The 24585-nt window shown below is 41.1% G+C and overlaps 1 protein-coding gene across 3 annotated transcripts in view; it reads left to right on the top strand.

The window, feature by feature from the left end:
* Positions 1-1165: 1165 nt before the first annotated feature.
* Positions 1166-24585, top strand: part of NLGN1 (neuroligin 1) — a 328488-nt gene continuing 305068 nt past the window's right edge. For 2 of the 3 annotated variants that reach the window (XM_027794415.2, XM_027794413.2), the window contains exons 1-2: positions 1166-1740; positions 13666-14471. In XM_027794415.2, the coding sequence (XP_027650216.1) occupies positions 13979-14471 (493 nt within the window). In that variant the 5' untranslated portion in view covers positions 1166-1740; positions 13666-13978. Of the gene's footprint in view, positions 1741-13665; positions 14472-14932; positions 14993-24585 lie in introns of all 3 variants that reach the window. The other variant, XM_055817242.1, reaches the window with a different exon arrangement.

The raw sequence follows: 24585 nt of genomic DNA, 5'->3' as shown, positions 1-24585 counted from the left end.
TATCTAAGAGCCATATGCTTTCAAGTGGCAGCAAAAGAGTTAATTTTCAGAGTACTAACTGAAGGACTTTGAAAATTAATCATGGGCTATAATAATTATTGATACTTAACAGGTGAAAAATGTGCCCAGGACACAATTATTCCAGTACGCAGGAACGTCACAGGATAAACTGCTGCCGTGTCATGTCCTTCCTGCCATGGCCGTTTAGATATAGATCCTCAGTGGGACTCGGAGACATGAACAGCCCAGCGTGGCTGGCACTGGCCTTGGCTCCGCTGGGATGTGCTCTCAGGTGACGGGTGTAAGATTCTATCAAATTATCGGGCACCTTCAGACCTCGCCTGGGGCTACACGCTTGGAAACATGAGTGGCTGTGCTGTGCTTGATTAGTGTCAATATTTGAAAACAAGGTGCATGTTCGCGCAACAAAATACAGATTTTTATCAGAATGTGAAGGGAAGTCTCCCCTAAAATAACAGGAGATGCTAATGAGCTGTCTGCAAGAGGCTTAACTCAGGATGCTTATAATCTTTTAGTGTGTGATTGTGGCTGTTCTTAAAAAAATGAATAGACCTTTCAGAATTCAAAGGGCTATTTTCCTTCCCCTTCTGATCCGGCCTTCCTTTCTCCCCGCATCCCCCGAGTTGTCAACTTTCATTCTCCACTGTGATCCTAGAAAGCACAAAGGCCGGGATCAGAGAATACTTTTTTCCTCAATTAAAGATAGAAAGTAGGCAATGAAAAATAATTAAAAATGATTTCAAGAAACAGCAGGAAAGAAGTCACGCATCTCTTGCGTGCAGACAGTGGCAGCCGGAGTGAGACCATGGCTCCTCGCCGAGTTTTCTGCCGGTGTGCAACGCTGGAGCGCTGCGCACAGGTACCCCTGGGGGAGCGCAGCAGCCCGCACGCCCGCAGGTGTGCACGGCACCCCCCGGCAGCACCTCGCCCCCGCCCCGCACCCGGGTGCGTGCGCTTCGTGCGGCTGCGGGGACCCTCTCCCGGGGGGACACCCCCAAAGCTGCCTCGCTCCGGGGCCCCGGGAGGGTCCCCCGGAGGTGGGGCCGGGGCGGTGCGGAGCGGGGCCGGGGCGGTGCGGAGCGGGGCCGGGGCTGCCCGCGCTGTTCGCCGCGCCGCCGCTGGGGGTATCTTTGTACCATTTTTCATCCAGCAGCAATTTGGAGTGGAACCGTGGAACAGGGGGAAAAGCAGGGTTCTCGGCGGATTGAGCGAGCCGCGCATCCAGCAGCCAAAAAAGATTCACACACACAGACACCCCCCCCCCCCCCTCCCCGCGCCCCCCGCACCCCCCCCAACACCCCCGCACCCCTCGGGGCATCGCCGCGGCTCCGCGCTCGCCCGCCGGACATCGAGCGAAGGGGATTCATTCGTCTGGAGGGCAGTTTCGGATCGGGGGAGATCTATTGGATTAGTAGGATTATCTGCTTGCAGACGGAGAGAAGTAGCGTTTGATCATTTCTATTGCTTGCCTGATGGTCGGATTTAAATGGAGGTGGCTCGGCACGGATGAGGCTGAATTCCGGATGGGGATTTCCAGTCCCCCCCTCCCCTCGCCCCCATCCGAGGAAAAGGGAGAAAAATATATAAAAATCGCTGTAATTCGGAAGTGTCTGGGGCACGATTGAGAGCCCTCCAGCTTCGGCGGCTGGGGGAGCCGGAGGAGGCGAACCCAGCGAATTACAGTTTCAGCTGTGATTGCAGAAAAGCGGCCGTGAACTGGTAAATACTTTGATGCTCTCGGCGTGCGGGGCGAGCCCGAGCCGGGATGGAGGGGCGGCCGGGCCGGGCTGGGCTCAGCACCCCCGGCCCCGGGCTCAGCACCCCCGGCAGGGCAGGGGCCGGGCAGGGCGGCTGCGGGGCCGGGGCGCGGGGCTGAGCCCGGGGGCGCGTTGCGGTGCCGCTTTACGAGCCCGGTGCGGGTGCGGGTGTCGGCGGGCAGGGAGACGGTATTTAGCGGCTGCAAGCGGGGCTGGGGTGCGGGGCTGCGCGGGGGCTGCGGCGGCGAGCCCGAGCGGTGCCTCGGCGGCGCTGCGCGGAGGCAGGATCCGCTGCGGGGGGGCTGGGGGTTGGCTGCTCGCAGGGATTTACACCCGCACCCCCCGCATCTGCCCGCAGCGCGCCCCGCCCGCCGGCTCCTGCCCCCGCCGCCCCCCAGCGAACTTTTGCTGCCCCCGGGCGGGCCGGGGCCGGCGCTGGCCCCCGGTGCGGTGCGGAGCTGCTGCGCGCCCCGCTGCCTGCGCGCAGTGCCGTGCCTCTGCCCAGGCTGCCATGCCTGATGGAGGGCTTTTTTTTTTTTTTTTTTTTTTTTTTTCCTCCTCTCCTTCAGACATCTTCTCGCTTGGGTGTTAAGTACTGCTTTTTCTCATCTTCCTCGCCCCCCCGCGCTTTTTCCTGACGATCGCACCAGAGTCTCATCTTTGCTTGCTGAAGGAAAATCAATTTTCAACAGGTTTAATTAAAATTAATCAGTCAAATTACTTAATATTAATTGACTTATAATTAAAGCCAGAAAGAAGTTACCTTGGAATCAGGAGAGAGGATATTATCTCAAATCGTTTTAAGGATGCATATGGTTTCAGAGCAATTATATTAAAATAATTGTTTAAATAAAACAAAACAGAGCTCGATTAAAGTGTTGCGTTCTTGCTGCTGCAGGTGACACAACCTGGGCAAGCTATTTTCTTCTGTAAATTTGCTGACCTTTTTAAGGAATATCATCTTAGTTTGACACTGGTTTTCCTTTCTGGAAGACCAGTTTGTTTTAGCTTTAACAACTATGGTATTAAAAATCCAGCAGGATAAAATGGAAATATATCTTATAGGAGCTATAAATATCGAAGTGAATGTTTTTAGCACGTTTAGATGTTCTGTGAATTTGAAATGAAGCATATATATTTTTTTTCAGCATAAGTGTAAGAAATTGTTTTAGGAAATATTTTTTCCAGTACTGCCATCCAGTGTGGCAATATTTGCATTTATCCAGAGCCTTAGTGGGACCAAACCGTGCTGATAAATTCACAGAGATAATTCATATCTGAAACCATGTATTTCTGACAATGTTAAAAACAACTTTTTCATGCTCCTTTGAGACCTAGGTTGTTTTTCTAGTTTGTTTGCTTTTTTACAGTAGCAGCATTTTTGATGCATCTACAGATTATTGTTACTGGTGAAAGTGCATAGCTCTGAGCTCTGGGACCTTTTCTCCTACTTTTTTTCTGGGCTGGCTTAATTGAAGCAAAGGATACTTATGAAATTGCATGTACTTTATTACAGGCACCTGACAAGTGAAAGACCCATGTATGACATAAATTAACATGAGAAAATAGAGCCCGTTATTCACAGGGCCCTGATTTTCAAAGATACTGATTTCCATTGACTGCACTGAGACTTGTGTGGGCTCAACAGCTGTAACACGCAGCCCACTTTTGCATCTTTGAAATTAGTTTTGCAGATTGGGAGCCAAAAGCTAAGTAGCCATGTTTGGAAAGACAGGTTGGGTGGCTTTTTTTTTTTTTTTCCTTTCCTCTTTTTCCCCTTCTATATTTCTGGTGCATGATGCAGGGTTAAAGGAGGCCGCTTCTTAGTTACTTCTGATAAATGACACTGGTTTTCTTAGAACTATGGCTACAGACTGCAGCAATGTTGCAAAAGCAGCTTTGCAGTAAATGGTTAGGGGGACCTTAGATACATGTGAAGAGATCCAATTTATTATTATATTTCACGTGTATCATATGCAGACTAGGGAAAGAAAAATGAGGCTGAGGATAATCATGCTAAGTGTGCTCGGAAGCAGGATCTGGCTGAACACCTCTGTTTGTGATTAACTGAAGTAGCAACGAAAACCATCAGAGAGTGTACAGGCTGTTTAAGGCAGTAAGTTGCGTAGAAGCAAGGAGAAGAGCTGTCGTCCTGTCACTGCCTTGGTTATCTTACCCCTTTTTCTGCTGTAGGGTAAGAAGATCATATCCTGGCTGTTGATACTTAAACGTCCTTAACATTGTGGGTTTGCTCTGGATTATTTGGCTGGAGGTGGAGCAGTCTGCTGTGGAGGGTTATTTAAAGACTGGGACAGAGCTGTAGGCAGATAAATTGATTTGCAAGTGAACGGAAGATTTGAACGTGGTAATGGTGGTAGTGTCATTTTTTATCAGTTTGTATATTTACTATCCACTGGCATACACACAAGCATAAACCACTCTAATTGTTCAAATGGAGTCTGGGGAAAAGAGAAGAAAGCAGAGGCTTAGATATGGTCTCCATTCGTAATGGATTGGCTTGCCTCTCTTTATTAAAAGCAAATATACATTCCTTTCTAATAGAGACGTAGAGCTGTATTACAGATCCTTGGCTAGCTTTGAATTATTTGTTTGATGTCATATTTGTTATGTTTTTTTAATCACATGAAAAAGAAACTATTTAAAAATTAAATAGTGAAAAAGAAGGGCAAAAAGAGACAGACATTCTTTGAAAGCAAATAATGAAAAGACAACATTTTGCCAGACATTCAGTAGAAACCTTTGTGGATTTCTTTTAATAAAGGACCGGGCAGTAATCAATCTGATCCAGTAAACGATGAAATTTCTGATTAGTCCTAGATATCCATCCATGGTAAGTATAACAGGTAATGATAAAAATTAGATCCTGACTGATGAATAGAGGCTATTATAAAAGCATATTTCCATTACTGTAGCCCTGTTTCTGAGCCCTGCATCCTGAAGGAACGTATGCAGTCAAAGGAGGATGCCTGCCCTGCTACACGGCTGTTGCAGAGGAGTTTGTCTGAGAGGGAGGGAGGGAGGGAAAGAGGGAGTTAGGGGATGTGAAAAAAAAAAAGAAGCTGATGGAGAAACTTCATCATGCGTCGCGCATTGCAAGCACATCCTGTAGTTTTAATGATAAATGATGACATTACGTCCCTCAGAATGACTATTGAATTATCACATTTACAAGGGGAAATTGTGTTGACTTCTTGGTGACTCAGCTCCATGTTTCCACCTGCCCCTGAAGACCCCACGTGTTTTCCAACAGACTTTGTTTTCATAATTACTAATTGCTCATTAATGATGCTATGTATTATCCAGGGGTAAAAAGTGACTAGTTGGCTACTTAGTACCATGTTCAAGTTTTTCTGCGCACCCACTCTGCAGTGCCACTGTTCACTAAAAAACCAAAGGTGGTGTGGAGGGACACCATCTCTGTGAAGCCATGGGGCGCAGTGTCTACTGTAAATATCCTTATGGCAATCAAGCCACATAAAGGTCTGGGCTGCATACATCAGTGTAAAATGTTTTTTCCACGGCTGTGCACAAGTAAAAGATGAGGCCATTAAAAAAAAAAAGCAATTGGAGTTCCCTTTCCCCCATTTGTTGAATCTCCTGTTTTGTCCTCATAATATTTTCTGCATAATCAGGTTTAGTGCTGCCTTTGGGAAGTCTTTTACTTTCCACTGATGCTTGGTTAGGTCTCTTGCACCATATTAAAGGAGAATGTAATGCTTGGAAATTAGCAACACATGACTTTAAAATCATAAAAGTGGTCAAGGACACTTTACAAATACTATATTTCACTCATATTCCTTCAACCAAGCAGAGAACTTAAATGGAAATTTAAAAATATGTTTTTTAATTCTCCTCAATTGCATCCTGCCTAGAGATGCCACTAGCCCGCTTTTTGAACTGGTTCTGGGAATTTAAAGAGGGAAATACTTTTATGTTGTATTTTATACTTTGATTGAATTCCATCTTGTCTGAAGCTTTTAAGTTCAATATCTGAACTTAAAATCCTTCTTTAACTTCTGCCTTCCCAACCCCGTCCCCCAGCTTCCAAAAAAGTTCTTGAAAGCAGTAAAGTGTTATGTAGGCACATAGTGTTAGAAATACTCATGAGGAGAAAACGACAACTTCTTTAGAGGAAACCTTACTACATAGACATACTGAATATTTTGACATCCTCAAATCTGTGTAAAATAGGTGTTGGGGGATGGTGCTTTTGTTTCTTCAGCTGGTTTCACAAAGGTGGGTCACTTTGGTGGAGACCTGGGCACTGAGTAAGTTGCCACCAGACCTGGCTGCTGGGTTAGGAAACACTTCTGGGGCTGGAGGCCGGGTCAGCATCACCAGGATGTGACCACAGGGGGACCCGACACCAGTTGCTATAACTTAAATAAGTTTCTTTCTCACAGATAGTGGTAGAAAATGAAAACAGGACAAGGAGCTGAATAATAGGAGCTGCACATGAAGTCAGATGGAAAGAGTAAATCTTTGTAGACATTTAATGATGTTATATTCTAAGCTTTTTGGAAATTTTATTTGAATTTTTTTTACAACAGTAAATACAGCCTCTGCTATATCCTATTTCTATTTCATGTGAGAGAAAAATTCCCCGTCTATGGCACAACACTTTACTGCTACCATTACTGCAGACTTTATAGATCAGAGATGTGTCAGCATGTTAGCTTTAGCTGTAATGCTTTTTTTGTGTGAAACCTTATGGGCCTTGCAGCCACTTTCTCATACTGACACTCATAAAACGTTCAAGTTCTCATATTTATTATTTAATTTGCTTCCTATATAAAGCAACAGTGTTCTTTGATACATGAATGTGAAGCCAAAAATGACAGGCAGGCATGAATGGGACTAATGAGTTTTAATAGTGCACATATTAGAAACTGCTAAAGGAAGTTTAATTAAGAAAAACAAGTTAAGCATGAAATTCATTTTGGAACAAATACAAGTAAAGTCACAGATGTACAGAATGCTACATCACAGGAAACGGACTCTCAAGTTGATAGATCCCTATAATGCCAATATTGCACTTGAAATGTAGTGTGCACTCTGCAGTTCTGGAAAGCATGGCAACACAACTCAAGAGCACTTTCGAAGTTGAGTTAGACATGTCGGGTTTGTGATTAACAAATTATATTTATACCTCTGTGGCTTTTATGATGAGTTGGAATTTGATCTCAATTGCCCTGATGGAACTGAGACCAGAATCTGATCAGGCAAGGAAAACATTGGGTCTTTTTTGTGCCACAAGGAAGTTTGGGGGTTTCTTTTGTTGTTGTTTTTTTAAGAACTCATTTTATTGAAGAGCTGGTTATTGATCTAACTCCACAACAAGGGCTTTGTTTTTTGGAACTGTTATTGTATGGTATCCAGATAGAAAAACAATTCATAGACAAATGTGAGTTCATTCAAGCATCTTTGTTTTCAGACTTCTTTCTCCAGAAATGGTAATAACTCTATTTGAGCTGGTTTTAATTTTGAATTCCAAATGCCCCCAAAGTAGGAATAAAAAACCCTGGTATCTTTCTTATGAATCTGATATGAAAGCTTGCCTTAGGTGATGAACTAACGTTAAAAGCAGTATTATTGTTGATGTAATAATTGTAATAAAGGCAGTGAACAAAGTACAATTTACTTTTCTCATATGATTAACCCCAGTGCACCAAGGGTTACCCACAAATATATATCAGGTAATGAACTTAGTTACTAATTCTATAGCTATCACCTGCAAGAGACAACAAAAGAACACTTAGTTTCAAGGGCCTTTGGATGGGTTCTAGTATACTCTTGTTGGAGTGATCAGATGGGAAGCATGTGCATAGAGTGTTAATTGAAGCAAGTTAAATCCACTTGACTTTATGATATACAATATGCAGGTTTCAGTACTGAAGATCTGAAATTGGAAACATCAGGGATAATTTTTCCTCTGGTATGACCTCTGATTAACATGAGTTCAGTTGAATTTCTACAGTAGGTCAAAAAACCTTCATGTCCCAAAGCACACTGCACACATCAACAGAATCGCCATTTGATCGTTTGGCTGAATAGTTACAGTACTCAAAAGCAAGTATGATGTGTGGTCCATTTAAGAGTTAACCGTAAGCTGCTAAAAGGAATAAAGGTTCACTTCAGTGCCCATTATATTCCAAGCCAGTGCATCTGTCATTTTTAATTTAAATCTGTATTACTTAGCTGTCTAAAACTTTACACATAAGTGACAGAGTTACCCATTCTTTCTGTTATGGGTAAAATCACCATTTCGTTACCTACTTACTGTGCAAAATGTCAGACAGCTATAGTCCACGTTAAAAAATTGTAGCCAGCTTCTGGTAATATAAACAATTGCTTCAGCTAAGAAGTAGAACTGTTTTAAGAAAATGATTTATTGATACGCGTAAATGGAAGATGATGAGACTTAAGTGACCTTCTTCTTCTCATAGGTTTAATTTGTCTAATTCAAAAACAGCTTAACAGAAAATTATGATCAGAAGCCTTCCTATTTTGGCAAACTAAGTTGCAGAAATTATTTAAAGGGATCTTTTGATCATGAAAATGCTAATTAATAATGAGTTAGCATTAGTGAATGTTCCCACTAACAGGGAAGAACAAAAATATAGCGAAGCTGAGAACCGCATGATAATTTAAATGAGTCTTATAACACCTACTCAGTTCAATTCAATTTTTCACTGATTTGCACTACACTGCATTGAATAACATATTTAAATATTGTATTTTTTACTAATTTAGTTGTAAAGGTTTTATGTACCAAACATAACATTAAATAAAGGTAAATGTGAGACTGGCACTGAGGAGTCAATCTCTCTGACCTGGGAGTGATACATTTACACAGCTTGTAGCATCTGGAGATCCTCACCACTGGGATGTTTGTGGACCCATGTAGCATAACAGTTGTAATCTCATACTACTGTGGGGTGGGACCACAAGCCCATTAGAATAATGTCTTGGTCATACCTTTGCTGGTGGTCTCAGCAAAGGCTGTGCATCTCAGTAGGGTTGGATTTGTCGCTGCTTTCTGGAACTTCCAGACCTTCTCTCGGGTGGAGGAGATGCTGGCATGTGGGAGCTAACCAAACCCCACCAGAGCTGTACTCTTCTGAGGTGTATGTGTTCAGGATTGCAGTCCTCTTCCGTTATAATTTCATACACCTATTTTTTTAAATGCAGGTAGTTTATTTCTCGAACTAAATACACGTAAATCTCTTCTCTTCACCAAGTATTTATGGAAATACCCAAGAGCAGGGTCTGTTTCAAAATCTTTACTAATACATAGAAAATATGCTGTAGTTGACACAATGCTTCCCTTTGCTAACTTGAAACATGAAAGAAAAGATGGGGAGTTCTATGATGCATCTCTTGAGGATTTGTCTGATCGTGTTTACAATTGGTATGTCACACTGACCTAGTGTTCACCCTGGGTCAGAGTCTTTCCTTTAATGGCTTCTGTTCCACTGGCCACGTTCCTTTTTGGCATTGTAGTGTATTTTAGAACACGGATTTCTTTTTAAAGACACGAAACATCTTTAGGCTCTTCGTTCTAAGTAGAGACTGTTGTAAGTGAAAATGGATGCAAATGTAGTTGGTTCTGCAAAATAGCATTTATGTTTTGAAATGAAGTGGCATTGTGTGGCGTTCAACACTCTTACAATCACTTTCTATGAATATTTGTGCAATTGGGATTTACTAGCCAAACTGAGGTGGAAAGGAATTTTTCAGCATGAATATCAAATCACAGAGTATATCTTCAGCTAAAAAGAAAACAGCCAGTGGTGTAAAGATATCATAACAGTACCTTTTACATGTGCTGAAGCTGGAAAGTGGCCAGAAGTCTTGGGTGCCACTAAAGTTTTTAATAAGCCATTGGAGCTATTGCCAGGTGGTGCAGTTCAAGACATCCCTTGAGATCTGGAGCTCTGTGCACGAGTAACAAAGAGGAGTTTAGCTGCTGCAGTTTGCAGCAGATGTGACCTGTTGTGGGATGCCCTATGTCATTGGAAATGCAAAGATGCGCTGAAGTTATCTTGCATTGTTCGCTCCTCGGCATACTAAATGCCTCTCTAAGGTATGTCGGAATCTGAGCTATGAAGTAATTTAAATTCAGAAAGGAAGATAATAAAATAATAGATGATAGAAAAAGCCTCTACATAGTATAGTCTGTTCCAAAGACCATGAAAGACTTTATCAAATACCTTTTACAGTAGAATTCATTTGTGTTACCACAGGGAACAATTGTGATCCTCACATCTAGACAATAATAAAATCTGAAAATGTTTCTCCTCCTCCTGCTCAGATCCACAATATTTTGACGCTGAACTTGTCCCGAATTGATCATCATTACTTTTTAGTTTACTCTCCTGCCCGTCTTCCTGATCATTCCTGCTCCTGTTTATTGCTTCTCTTTCTTTCCATTGATTCCCGTTGAGGCAAGTCAGATACCAAGGGAAAGCCCTACGCGGATCACTTACTGGAGGACTAAGGAAAATTTTGTTTAACATTGTCTCAACAAGTAAGACAAGTTCGAGGCCAACTTGCCTGCTTGCCTTTCCACCTAGTGCTCAAAATAAAATTTTGGCATTAAACTCTCAAGATTTTTGATGAATCTCAGTTTTTTTATTTGTTTGTGTTTGTAATCTTACAGCTTCAGAGCAGGCTTGAATGTTTGACCCCTCAGTCTCAAAAACCACCTCCGCCCCCCCCCCCCCCCCCCCCCGTTACTTAGTTGTGTAAAAAGAAAGGCTGGGAGGGGGGGGCGGGAAATCCAAAATTTAAGTTGCAAATACAATGAAAATCTGTTGATTCCAATTCTGCAAGTGCTTTTCAATTTACTGCCCTGTATAACCTATAAACCCAACCACTGAAGCTAGCTGCTGCCTGATAGTTAATTTTTTAGGAATAGCCAAACACAGCATTGAGTTCTTACCTTTTTAGCCTCCTGTCTCAGTCGTAGAGTAAAAGCACCTCTCCTATGATACAGGCTGAGAGAGCTGGGGTGCTTCAGCCTGGAGAAGAGAAGGCTCTGGGGAGACCTTGGTGCAGCCTTTTAATACCTGGAGGGGCCAGCAAGAGAGCTGGAGAGGGGCTCTTTACAAGGGCATGTGGTGATAGGACAAGGGGTGATGGCTTAAGGCTGAAAAAGAATACATATAGATTAGATATAAGGAAGAAACTTTTTACCCTGAGGGTGGGAGGCGCTGGCCCAGGCTGCCCAGAGCAGCTGTGGGTGCCCCGTCCCTGGCAGGGCTCAAGGCCAGGCTGGACGGGGCTGGGGGCAACCTGGGCTGGGGGGAGGTGGCCCTGCCCGGGGCAGGGGGCTGGAGCTAGGTGGGCTTTAAGGGCCCTGCCAACCCAGACCAGTCTGTGATTCTATGAAAACCTTCTCCATGGGAGGCAAACCAGAACTTTAGATCACAGCAGAGCTGTTCAGCTGCAATGACAAAACAGCTAATAGACAAGCTTAAAACTATAGCTCAGCTCTAGGATTTGGGTCGAATTTATATTTACATTGAATTTACCACTTTAGGTATCAAAAGCGTATTAAAAAGTTGTCTTGGATCTGAAAACAGGTCTAAGTTTTTTTGAGTGAAAGTGTTAAGTGAGTTATTAGTAGTATCTTGGTAATTTTCCCCATTGAACCAGCTCAGCAGCTTGAAATGAAAAGGATGCTATTTGGCACAGCTATGTTGAATTTTGTTTGTCCTCAGACCTTCCCCAGACAATGTAAATTAGCAGGAGGTCTACTTAAGATTAAGTTCTCACTATTTACAAAGTTGAGAAAGAAAAGAGAGTACAGATTTCCATTCCTGACAGAAAAAAAACGAAACCAAACAACAAACCCCTGTGGATTTTAAGACCTTGTGGAAAAGGTTTAAATCTGTGGAGGTTTTTGACTACCACTAAGGAATAATCTACCATCTTTCCATGACTTACTGTACATCAACTCAGAAAAGCAAAGTTGTACTAGGTGCCTTCTGCTCTGGCACCTGCTTATGTACTCCGCCTTTACTATTTCGCAAGTAATATCCTACTCTCTTCAAAATTTGAGATGCAACAAAGCAACAGTCTTCCCAAAGGCAATTGTCTGCATGCCATTCTGTGTAAGTTTATTGAACTAAATGCAAACACGTACATCAAGTTTGGGGAATTATTTTCTGCAGCTAAATTGGTGTGTTTCCAGCAAATGGTGAGAATCTGAAGCTGGAGAATAAAGGATATAAGCTTGTTTGTTAATGCAGTTTCACAGTGAAGGTGTTAGAATTAGCAGAGAAAGAAAGGGAGAGAGAAAATTGCGGAAAAGCTTCATCTATCTCCTTATTGCCTCCTGAGATAGATTGTTCAGAGCTAAAGGAACACTAGACATGAACCAAATCTCCTGCTGTCCTATATAGCTTTTACAATCTCCTTTTTAATAACCCAAACTGCAGGGTAGTCTGACTATTAGACAAGCCGTTCTTTTGAATTCTCTCTACAATGTGTATAGACATGATAAAAAAAAAAAACAATTCTCATTAAAGCTGCCAATGCTGTTTCAAAAGCAGGTGGTTTAAAATGTTTCCTATACAAAGCAAAACACATTTCTTGTGCATTATACACTGCTTAATAGGGAGTGTAAGATCACACTGCTATGTTGTGTATAACACTGCATCTTAAATAATAGGATTTTGTAAGTCGTGTTGGAAATATGTTTAACATGAATATGGAAGATATAATGATATGCACTGAGCAATTTTCAGAAGTGCTGGAACACAGCCTTGTGTGACAACCTCTGAGCGAAAGTAGTTGAAAATAAGATCTGGAATTTGAGATTATACAGTCTCTGATCCTAACATTTTTTTTTCTAGGATATTGTTCAGTCAGCGTGTGGGTATATAAAAGATAAGATTTCTACTGCCCTATGGGAACTTTTATTGTTTATGTTATAAATTAAGGACGGTAGGGATTGAGTACATTCATCATGCATTTTCATTTTTCATTAAAATCAGTAGTTTATAAGGAATGCAGGATTGGTCTGAAGTAAAAACCGTGATATACAGCTCCATCCCTGAACGGGCTGTTCATATCCTTTTCCAAATCTGTTTTGAAAAGAAAACCAAACTAAACCAAACCACTGAGGTCCAGTTATACTCCCGTGCAAATTCAGAGTTTGCCATTCACTTCAGGGGGAGCAGATTTTGGCCTTTCGTTGATGTGAACATTTCACTCTGGAGGTGTTTTTCATCAGAAACTTGTGGAGTAAGAAAACCATATCAAGTGTGGTAATTCAGGTTATCATGAATAAGCACAGTAGTTCGTGTTATCCTTACAAATATGTTCCAGTTGCCTTGATGTTTTTATCAGAAGTTGTATTTCAAAATGAGCAAAAAAAGTTTGTATTTATCATAATCTGCTTTTGATGAAATAAAATGCCTTTGAGTCTTCAGTATGCCTGTCTATATTAATTTCACTATCTTCTGCTTTAAGAAATAATTACTTTCATTTTGATAAATCAACCTGTGCAAACAAGGTGAAAATTGATTATGAGCTGATTAAGTTAAAATATTAACATAAACACTTATGTAATGGAGCCTGTCAGCAAAGCGCTTACCCTTAAAAAGGTGAATTTAAAACTGTATTTTCTGTGAGTCCTGTTTCTTCTAAAAAAATCTCTATAAATTCAACAGGTGACATTATAGATAATCCCGTAATCAGTGCTTCACCCACCATTTCATGGACCCATAAACTACTGCAATTTTACTTACATGACTCTAGCAACTATTAATGTATGTAAATAACTTGTGAAACATCTAGTTATCACTCTGCTCATATTAGCTCTTTCATACTAATGATTTATTTTCATTTTCTCCAGGATATAGACCTGCGGCTAACTGGATTTGATTTATAAGAGGGGATTCTGCAGTAAATGGCTGCTCTCTTCATATTGCTGCTATGGAAAACAGAATTGTCAATAGGATGTAGTCTGATAAATAGTGCTGAGTGAAGATGCAGCTTCAATAAGTGTGAAATCAATGGAAGATACTTACCGCATGAAAAGCCTTTCGAGATTTTTCTGACAGGCACCTATTTAGGAAACTTGATCCGTTTCCTTCAGTTGCCCTGTTTTTACACCAGTGGATACAAATCAGATTGCTTCATTGTAGTTACACAACTAATGTGGGACCATGGCCTTTCCAAGATCCGTGTGGCTGAACTGTGTATGGAGAGCGATGATAGTCCGCCTGTTACACATGGGATTGAATGCCACTTTTGCTTTTTGTATACTTGGATTTTTGCTTCACGCTGCAGCTGTGTCCTCCCAAAAATTGGATGATACCAACCCAGTGGTGACCACCAACTTTGGCAAGATAAGAGGGATTAAGAAGGAACTTAATAATGAGATTCTGGGGCCCGTTATTCAGTTTCTTGGGGTTCCGTATGCTGCCCCTCCAACAGGGGAGCGCCGCTTCCAACCTCCTGAGCCTCCATCTCCCTGGGCAGATATCAAAAATACCACTCAGTTTGCTCCAGTGTGCCCCCAGAACATTATAGAAGGCAGGCTGCCTGAAGTCATGCTTCCCGTGTGGTTTACTAATAACTTGGATGTAGTTTCCACCTATGTACAAGATCAGAATGAAGACTGCCTCTATTTAAATATCTATGTCCCAACTGAGGATGGTGAGTTAATAGCAGGCAAAACAGGGAGATCTTTCTATTTTCCTGTTCTACGTTCTAACAATATTAATTCACGTGTACTGGTAGCACGCATGGCTTTCTTTGTTTGCATGCCAGCATATTACATGTATGCATGCTGCTTTTCTGTGTTTGCATCTGTCCTTGGGTTTTGTATTTGGTTTGGTTTTTTTTTTTTTTCTTTTTCTTTCCGTCTACACTCATTTTTTTTTCTCCCACAGCACGTGTATTTTTAGGTCAAAGTTGGTACCTAATTCTCATTGCCACCCACTGACTTCTGGGAAGATGCATCAACATCTTATCCATTGCATGTGCAGGCACAACAAGTTGAGAATCTTCCACACCTAATAAAGCAGGTCATATTTAAGTTAGATAGTGGTGTTGCATGCTCCTACTGTCTGTGATGGAGCTCCATGTTATTTTCTAGTCTTCTATTCATTTTTCAGTCAAAAGAATATCCAAGGAATGTGCCAGAAAACCCGGCAAGAAAATTTGTAGAAAAGGAGGTATGTATAAAGTGGACAAAAAAAAATACGGGGGAAAGATCGAAACCTTGCAAAGGAAGAACGAATAATACAGCTGAAAGAGGCTGATTTGCTGATGCTATGAAGTGAACTGTTAGGAACTCTCTTGTCCTAATGAAGCTAGAAAGGTATTCAAAGAGAGGACTGTGTACAGCAGATGAGAAGATAACATTTGTAAAGCCTGAACTCAGTTGCACCTGCTCATCTCTCTTGCACTATCTCATACTGACCTTATTGGCAGCTTCTCTCTCTCGGCCTCGTGGTTCAGAGGAGTGCCTGTCACTCGTACGTAGAGACGGTACATTGCATATGCGTGCATAGGAGGTAGCTCGTATGCCTGGGGCTGTTGCCACTGAAGTTGCTGGCACAGCTCCGCAGCTCTGTATTCCAGTGGTGTAGCGTAATGGCTGTGATGTATTATGGCAAAGCAGAGCTGAAAATCTGCATTGCCTTTCTACGTGAGGCACCTTGTTTTCTTGGAACAGTGAGAACTTTCCTGAAATGCAGATGTGCAACTTTTTTTCATTTACATGCTTCTAAGAGTGAGCGTTGATTTCCTTTATTATGTGATTACAGCTCTCTTTGTAAAACTGAGAATCTCTTAATAGGGTTGTAGGGAAATGTTAAAATATTGTGACATGGTACATTGGAAACTAAGGCTGCTTTTGGAAGCTTTGGAAACTTGGCTTCTACACTTTTCGTGTTAGATAGTATTGGAGAATTTGCAGATTTCACTGTGAACATTTGCAAATTCCCAAAGCAATTGGTATGTGATGTAGAAGGTATATTTTCATACTGATTTAAAGTATTAGTGGAAAGTACTGATTTTGTACTATACACATTTGTTTTACATCAATTATTTTTCTGTATCATTTTCTTTAAAATGATGTGTTAATAGCTGGACTACATTTGAATCTAGAATACTTTTTAAGGTAAACAAAGAGTAGTGTGGACGTACACTGTTGCTCATTAGCAGTAATCCATATTTTTTGTATCAGTTGCTATTCCAGAATAAATACATTTTAGGAAAGTGTCATAGTAGGAAGTTGCTTAGAGTTGGGTGAAATTGAACTCTGTAAAGCCTGTATTAGGTTTTTAAGGTGATATCTAGACATCTAAATGAAGGTGGCCTTATTTTCCAAGGTTTTTGCTCTTGTAGCTCCTACTGACTGTTGGTTGTTGCTAGTTGTTAACTATTAATTGTTAATTATAGTTGCTCAGTGTATGCTTTTTTAGATGTCTAAACCCACTTTCAGTGACTTTGGGCAGTTTGTTTGTAAAGTGTCAGGCTTTGAGGCAACAGCTAATGTTTTCTATTGGGGAGTTTTTGCTCAGTGCTGTAAAAATACAATTGCTTGAGCTGGATTCCCAAAGTCTGAAACAAAGATAATCAGGGTACTCTGAGCAACGTCATTTCTTCACACATCATTCAAGTTAGAATAGCTGCTGTCATTTATATGCATTCAATTAACGTGCAGTGCTGCAGCAGTTATTACGCAGTTCATCAAGCATGTGTAATTAGCTGAGCAACTTTCACTTCCTATCACCCAGACACTGATTCACAAAGTCATAAATAAAGATGCAGATCTCCATCATTGTTCTCAGAGAGTATCTTTTCCTATGAGAGAATATTACAAAAAATATTAGAAAAATAGCAAAAATAAAGGGCAGGAGAGCCCAGTAGATGAGAAAGTCATGTTTATTGTCCTGCGAGCCAGAAGGAGAATAGAGAGAGCTATTTGAAATTCAGTAGGTACCTTTCCAGTTAAATTCATTGCACAGAGAGCACAATAAAAGGCAGCAGAACCTACCTTTTCCCTTTGACAAGTGCAGAGAATGCCTGAATACCTTCAGCCGGGGCAGCTGGCATAGCTGTAGTAGTCTTTGTTCCCCAGGTAACTCATGTTTTACTCCCCTGTATACAACCTAAGGTTATGCTTGGCTTGGTTTGCCCCCATACCTCGTAGTAAAAGGGATTGTGTTGTAGAACGAAGTTGCAATACAGTCGCAGCATCTTAGCAGCCACAGCAGCATGGAATAGCATTGGTTTTGTGTGAGAAAGAAGGCAGGCCCAATATTCTCTCTTTTACTGGATTTTTAGGTTGCAGGCATTTAATTACATTTAGTGATGAAAATTACTGGAAAGAGAAAATGCGAAAACAAGAGGCAGACCTTTACACCATCTTTTTAATTAAGAAAGGATATCTAAATTCGAAGTGTCTGAACCAACAACCATATGCTATCATATATATGGTTCCATTCTTTCTTGTTACATGAAATACATTGAATTAACTAAATAAATTAGCACCTATGCTTAATTGTCAGTTGAAGGACATGAGAAAATTCAGAATTTTGAAGAACAGGGAGTAATCTGATGAAGGTAGGTGCAGAAACGAGAGGAATTTATCCACGTGTCACACTGGAGATTGCAGCGAGCATGATAACCATCAGCACCCGCGGGTGGGGCTTGGGTGCCCACGCCGCGGGCATGGCAGAGCCATGGGCTGGAGCTGGGGGAGAAGGAACGAGACAGTACAGCAAATATGGATGCCTGTGCTTCAGCATACTTCATCTTCAATTTACTGATCAATAGATAAAGAAAGATGATCTGGTTTTGTGTCTTTTGCTTCAGGTACGCGAAGGTCAGAGGTTGCTAATTCCGTTATGGGGATGCCTACAGGCAGAAACCTCTCTGTTTGCCAGGGCTGGTTTTAGAAAAGCTGTGCAAAGGCATCCGATTCATTCAGTGTTGGTGTTTTAGAGGCTAGACTCCATAATTCTGAATCTTAATAGAACCTAGGTTATATTGTAGGTAACACCGTTTTACTGACTGATATAAATTATATTGTTGATTTTGTGGTATTTCCTGAATTTCCTGAAAAACTTTTGCATTGTTTCTAGGGAATACCTGAATAGTTTTGCATTCTGGTATTTCAGGTCTCTCTGACTTTATAGTCAAAGCAAAAGTATTTTACTTGGGATCTGGAATGGTACGCGGTAGGACAGGGTAATTTACAATCCCTGAGGGGGTCTGCACATCCTGCTTAAGCTGCATGTCTGTGTTTGTTTAATATTCTATGTTCATTTCTGTGCGTTGTAACAGTTTGCACCATGAATTTCCTACTTTAATGACAACTACGTAAAGAAAATTTGAAAGAGATCACTAATATGACCACTAAAAGAAGCCCCAGGTATTGTGTGTTCAGCTCGTGGGATGATAGCATGCACTTTCTTACGAACCTGTACTGAAGCCTTCACATTGCCTGCAGATATCGTAATGCGAAAATGTGGAGGTGTACTTTTTGTAGAGAGTATGATATAGACTCAATGCTATGGAACTAGGCACAGGCAGTTTTGGATACATTAGTATCTGTAGGAGAACTGGGGGTAGAATAAGGAAAGAAATCACTTGATCCTTACTTCTGTGTTCAGGAATTAGCAGTGGCTATCAGGAGACTGCCCAACATCAGTGACTTCTTCACATTTGGTTTCTGTTTCTTATTCTAGTCGATGCAGTGAATAAATTTAAAATGCAAAGAATCATGATCTGAACTATCTCATTTGAGAGTGTAGGATTAGACAGCTCTATTAATATTTATGCCTCCTAATGGGCTACTTGATTTTTCAGAGCAAAGCTCCCAACACCATACTTTCTGGGTTATGGCTGTGGTTACTGTGGATGCGTAGGTACATATATACATACATACAAATACATTCTTGGAAATGAAACACAAATCACGGTGCTATAGTCTCATCCTGCTTTGATCATTGTTGTTTTCAATAGAGAATATATTACATCAGTAGTGATTCTTAAATGGCACTGATAAATTCAAGGCTTTTAAGCTTAGCAATATGAAATATTTTTTACAAATCTAAGCAGAAATTTAGCCTGTTACCCTGTGTTTCTGTTGGGTGTTGGTTCCAATACTCCATTTAACTATCCTAGAACTGTTTACTTGTCATCCAATTTTGGAAAAGAGAAATTCATGCAATGTGTGCAGTTCCTATGAACTTCATTAAATGAACTTCTTTCTGTATACCTGTTTCAGTTCTGAAATCAACCAGAAAAAAAACAGGCTGAGACCTGTGAAAATGTGTATTTCCACTGGCAAAATTTGTCAATCAATTAACAGATGCCTTTTTTTCTAAATACTCAATGTAGAAAATAATACCAAAGTACCAGACTTGTAGATGGCTTATTGTCAAAAATTATTGAAATATTATTTCTCTATGGCCATATAAAACAGTATAAAATCTCAGGTGTGAGCCTCTATCACTGTACACTGAGCTATGTCAAAATATGTTGCATTGCCATTGGGCTAAGAACATGCGTTCACAGACCCCTGCCAGGGCGCATGGTGCCTGAGAGTGAGTGCCAAAGCCCGCAGAGGTACCTTCATGCATATTTTGGTGTACATCGACCATTTTGAAGGATCTATATCTTCATTAGGCCACTTTGGAGATTCGTGACAAATTATTTGCTTGTAGTATGATTGTGTCAGTCGTTGCCTGTACACATTTGAAATTTTTCCCCCTTTCACCCTCGCTGGCTCCTGGCTGAAGAGCCCACATCCTTGTTCTGGCTTTGTGAGGCCAAAGCTCATCTGTGCGGTATCAGCGGGCACACATGCAGTCCATAATCCTGAACTCCCGTGCTATGCACTAAGACGCCAAGATTGTTCTTTTTCTATTCCTTTTTGAAGCACTGTATTCCTGTTTCTCATTCCTCAGATACCACTGCGGCATTTCCTATTATACTAGTAATACATGGAAAAAGATAATGAAGCAAACATTGTCTTGTACCAGACCTTTTCATCCTTTCACAATCTAAAGCTGTTAGTGTCAGTTAGCAGCATTTTTCAAAGATATGCAGTAGGTTTATGTCATATTTGAAATAAAATAAAATGCTTAAACTCTGATGTACTTCCTCCAGTCCTCTTTCAGGGTGAGCCAATGCTTGACAATACAAGACTTCGCAGACTGCATTTTAAGACTCCAGTCATCTTAAATGCCATCAACACTGGTCAAAGTCCTCTGTAAATGTCTGGTTGTTTGGGCTCTGGGCTTTTGCTGACCACGCAGTTGTCGTGCTGTCATTGCCTTGTTCATATACCTTGACAGTGCTTATAGCTCTAACAGGTCTTAAATTCTGATCTAATTCCATTCCTTGTCCATTATTTTACTGCTTGCTTTTCATTTTCTACATCCTCCCACACACAGGCTCTAAAATAGTACTGATAGCCTGATAATACTAAGTCAGATAAAACTGGTTTGTGCTTCTTCCCCTGGCCTTTCGTGGGTTGGACCAGTTGTACTCAGTAAACAGCTGCGAGATGGTTTTCCCTTCAATTTGCTAGTTTCTAATTTATCGTTTAAAGCCAGAATGGATAAATATTATAAAAATTAGCTACATTGGTATATTTGTATAGGTTCAGAGAAACATTTCAGGAACTCATATGACTTTAGGATAACTATTTTTTCCCTCTTGCTTTCCATGCCATTGTTCCCCATTGTTTGCCCATCTCTGTGTTCATGCTCTTCATTTCTTTGTCTCCTTATAAAACACACGGATACAAATAGTTTTAGTAATCTTGGCATAGTTTTTTAAGCTTGAAACATGATGCTTACATGTGTCAAACCATTGTTAAGGATCATCTCAATTATAACGTTAATAATCTGCTTATAACTCGAATATTGCTCCAGTACAATTTCAATTTTCTTCAAATTCTTTTCACTTATAATTCTTCAGCCCTCTTCATTTTTACTTACTTTATGTTGTCAAATTTACATGTCTTCTCTACTTTGATATGTATAGTATTATTAACTATAGTCTGCATTCAGAACCCAACTGCTTTAATGAGCTTAACAGAAATGAGATTTGTTTTCAGGATATCAAACCATTTCCTTGTGTTTTAATATTAATGTCTCTTATTTCACTTTCTCGTACTTGTAATTATGATTTATCCTGTAAAGAAGCAGCACGGAACAATACAAGGCTAAGGGAAGTGGGGCAAAGCTGACTTGAAGCTGCATTTGCACCCATGTGCCAGTGCATTGCTGGGACCAGCGTGGTCACTGGCTGGAATCAGAGCTGCCTCAGGGCTGCTCGGGGTGCAGGCAGAAATTGCAGGATGCATGGAAATGGCATAGTGCAGATGCGGCAGCTGATTTCCCCTTCCAGAGTTTTACCAAAGTGTTTTGAAACATTTCAGCAGCAACAGTAAATCATGTTGCTAATTCTTCTGTTGTGGGAGCTCTTTTAATATCCCTTTATGCTATCAGAGCAGTAATCGGAATCTGCCCTGGCTGAATTTTCTATATGATTTTTATTGAGGGTGGCTTTTGCCTTTCCTATTCATACAAATAGTACAGTCAAGACAGAGTAAGTTGAGTCTTAGGAATGTGCTTGTGGAGAAGGAAAGTTACCCGACTGAAGAACTTTGGGTTCTTCAGCTGATAAAGATCTGGAAGAAGTTCCTTTATTGAAATACCATGGCCTTGTAAAGGTCTGTCGACCAAGGGGGATGGAGGGAAAATAAATCTTCTGCAGGGTTTCTGTCTCAGCAGTGGTATAGCCAGTAGATTTGACCCAAAAGACACATTTTGGGAGATCACAGCCGGTATGACTGCTAAGCTTTAGCAGCAGCTGTGCTGGAGTGCTGTGCCCTGAAGGAAGGCTCACAGTCCCACAGCAGCTGTCAGGGACCTCCTCTGCATGTGGACCTTTTCCCAAGTACTTTATGGTGGTCCAGGATCTGTCCCTTTATGTTGCAGAGGGATCAGAATACAGTTTGTATGCTGTTGTGGGCACTATTCACATCTTCTTTCTCTCGACAGCAATTTACAATTCAGTGTGTTGTGAGATGCTGAGTTATCATGGGATTATTAGGTTTGAGCTACACTGATGTCAGGGGTTTTAGATCAGGCCCTGCAGAGGCAAAGTACTGAGGTATCTTGATATGGTTTAATATTTGTTTAAATATTTTTTTTACTCTTTATTTTATAATGTGTGGAAAATCATATATGTAGTGTATATATGTATATATAGAGAGATAGCTAGTAAGGCAAAAACTATAGGAGAGAGACAGCCATTTATTATTTGTATTTGTTTTCTGGAAAGCTTCCATTTGTTAAATTTCACCCTTTTTGTAAAGGCCTTCTTTAATTATTAGCTGAAAATCAGGTATTTATGTAATTACCATAATTATATCTACACATCTAGTGTACTTGCAATTATTTCATTAAAGATTGTAATTATTATACAATTATAGGGGATAATGACGTCCTTGTAACATGTTGCAGAAGCCCTAATTAAATGGTGGCATAAATGAATTGGAAGTGATTTTGAAGTTTTGAATATTGTTTTATCAGAAATATCAGAAGTGATTCATCCATATTATGAACTGGCAGTAAAACCCCTCCAAAGTTATTTTGAGAAAAGATTTCACAGAGCTCATGGAAAAGGATTTGTCTCTGTTGCCTTTTCTGTCTTCACTTTCTGTTCTCTATATTCTTACACCTAAAAACTGTGCAGATTTTTAATGGAAAGGTGCATTGTGTAAGAAGATTGCACAGCTTGCCGAATCTTTCTAGAAGGCTCAGTGCAGAGCAAATAGGATCTATGTGCAAGCACAGTCTGTACTTACACATCCCTCTTCTATACAGAGGGAAAACCCTATGCAACAGTTGGTTCAAGATGATGAAAAAGGTCCATGAAATTTAAGGGGGTTTTCATTTTATGCTGAGTTTTAATGATCTGCTTCTACATTAGAACATCCAAATAGTGTGACTGCAGGTGTTTGGGAAAGAGGAAAAAAATTCCTTGTGTAGCATGGATCCATGTGATGCCAACCACATGAAGCACAGCAGGTGGACTAAGCAGCACTGATACCGAGGAACCCTATGGAGCGTCTCCCTCTCTCTCTTCCAGAGTGGGTGGGGAATGACGGGCAAGGACAACATATGCCAGAATCTACCAAAACCTCAGGATTCCAGATTTCTCACCCTCTGTCATGTCAACCTTCTGTAGTGTGCAGATGATCTCTCTTCCTTCAGTTAATTTGAAAAGTCATGGAAAATGGCAGTACTGCATATATAATTCTACGGCTTATTTTATCATTCTGTTTTTTTCACTTCTAATGCAGTGTGTTCTTAAGTGATGGGTGTACAACAGTGTACCTATGGCATGACTGGCAGCCACGCAGCCACCCTTACCATGACATCTGCCTCGGTTTTGCTTCTCAAAGCCAGCACCCCGCTGCCGGGCTGAGGCTCTGGGCAGGCTGGAGCTACATGCAAACCAGCTGGAGGGGCCTCCCATCTCCCTTGCACCCGGCTGTTTACCTCCCACCTACCAGCTGGGACTCCTGCTCCAGGCTTTGCTCCCAGTTTTGTTAGGGGAATGACTCATGCACATTCTTCCCAGTTACTTTAGATGAGTTCAGGCAGAGTAGACAAACCTGTTTAATTCACTTAATTCACGTCAGCTCATTTTTGCCCAGGCCTGATTAAGGAGTGTTTTCGGGGTCTACTCTACTGCAGAATTTTAATGTCACACAAAAGGACAGACACAAAGCTCCAAGGGGCAGGAGATGCCTTACTGTGCCCCACGCTGAAGAAAGACCATCCATGGCCTGGAAAAGAGCTCCCTGTTTGTACCATCTTGTGTTAAGGTTCCTTGCTGTGGCAGCCAACACAAGAACTGGTTTGCTCATACGGTGGTTGTGCTTTTTGAAGGGCTTGCTGCCCTATAACCAGAAACCGAACATCACCGTTGCTGACAAGGTGCCTTCCAGTCCCCGGCAGGGATGGTTTTAGTTTCTGCCAACGCTACTCTTTGTTTTTAGGTCTCTAATATATGAGTATTAATGTAGTGAACAGGCAAACAGGACACAGCATCCACCATTCAGCTGGATCTAGCTGAACCAATGAGAATTTGGTCCCTGAGAACCCTCATTCCCAAAGCAATCGTTTAAACAAGATGGCCCCAGCGGTAAGGGAATCTGAAATGTACGTTTATCTATGTGTAAGTGTATACGTATACAGTCAAACAGATTTGAAAGCTCAAAGGAAAGCTAGTACAATTTGTCTTACTTGATTGCAAGATAATATTAGGATCATATGTTTTCATATTTATTTTAAAGTGCCAATAAGGTTTTAGACTACTTTTAAAAATCTGAACGTAGTTGCTGAAGGCCAGATCTTCACGTAGGCCAAACAGAAGACTTTGCACATTTACCTGCTCTGAGGCTGCTTTTGTTAATGACAGTGCCACATGATTTATATAGCACTTTGGATCCATGAAATATTGCTGTGTGTGGCTGTTGTAGAGACAGGTTTGTTTTGGGAAATTTCACAAGAAACTGTCGGGCTATAAACCTAGGTATCACAGTCTTCGTCCTTTCCCTGTTTCTCTGTGATGCTAAACTCAAATGAAGTAGCTCGCCGTAAGAATTAATTAACAGCTGTGCTATATGGAACGGGAAAAAGAATCAAGTTTGTTTTCTACACTTTTCAGTCATTAACTGAGCTGTTCGCTAATGATAAATGGATTACTTTTGCTGGAAACAATAACT

Source organism: Falco peregrinus, chromosome 12, assembly GCF_023634155.1.
Source record: "Falco peregrinus isolate bFalPer1 chromosome 12, bFalPer1.pri, whole genome shotgun sequence".
NCBI classification, from domain to species: domain Eukaryota; kingdom Metazoa; phylum Chordata; class Aves; order Falconiformes; family Falconidae; genus Falco; species Falco peregrinus.
The sequence above is the reverse complement of the archived record's forward strand: the minus strand, read 5'-3'. Positions and strand labels throughout refer to the sequence as shown.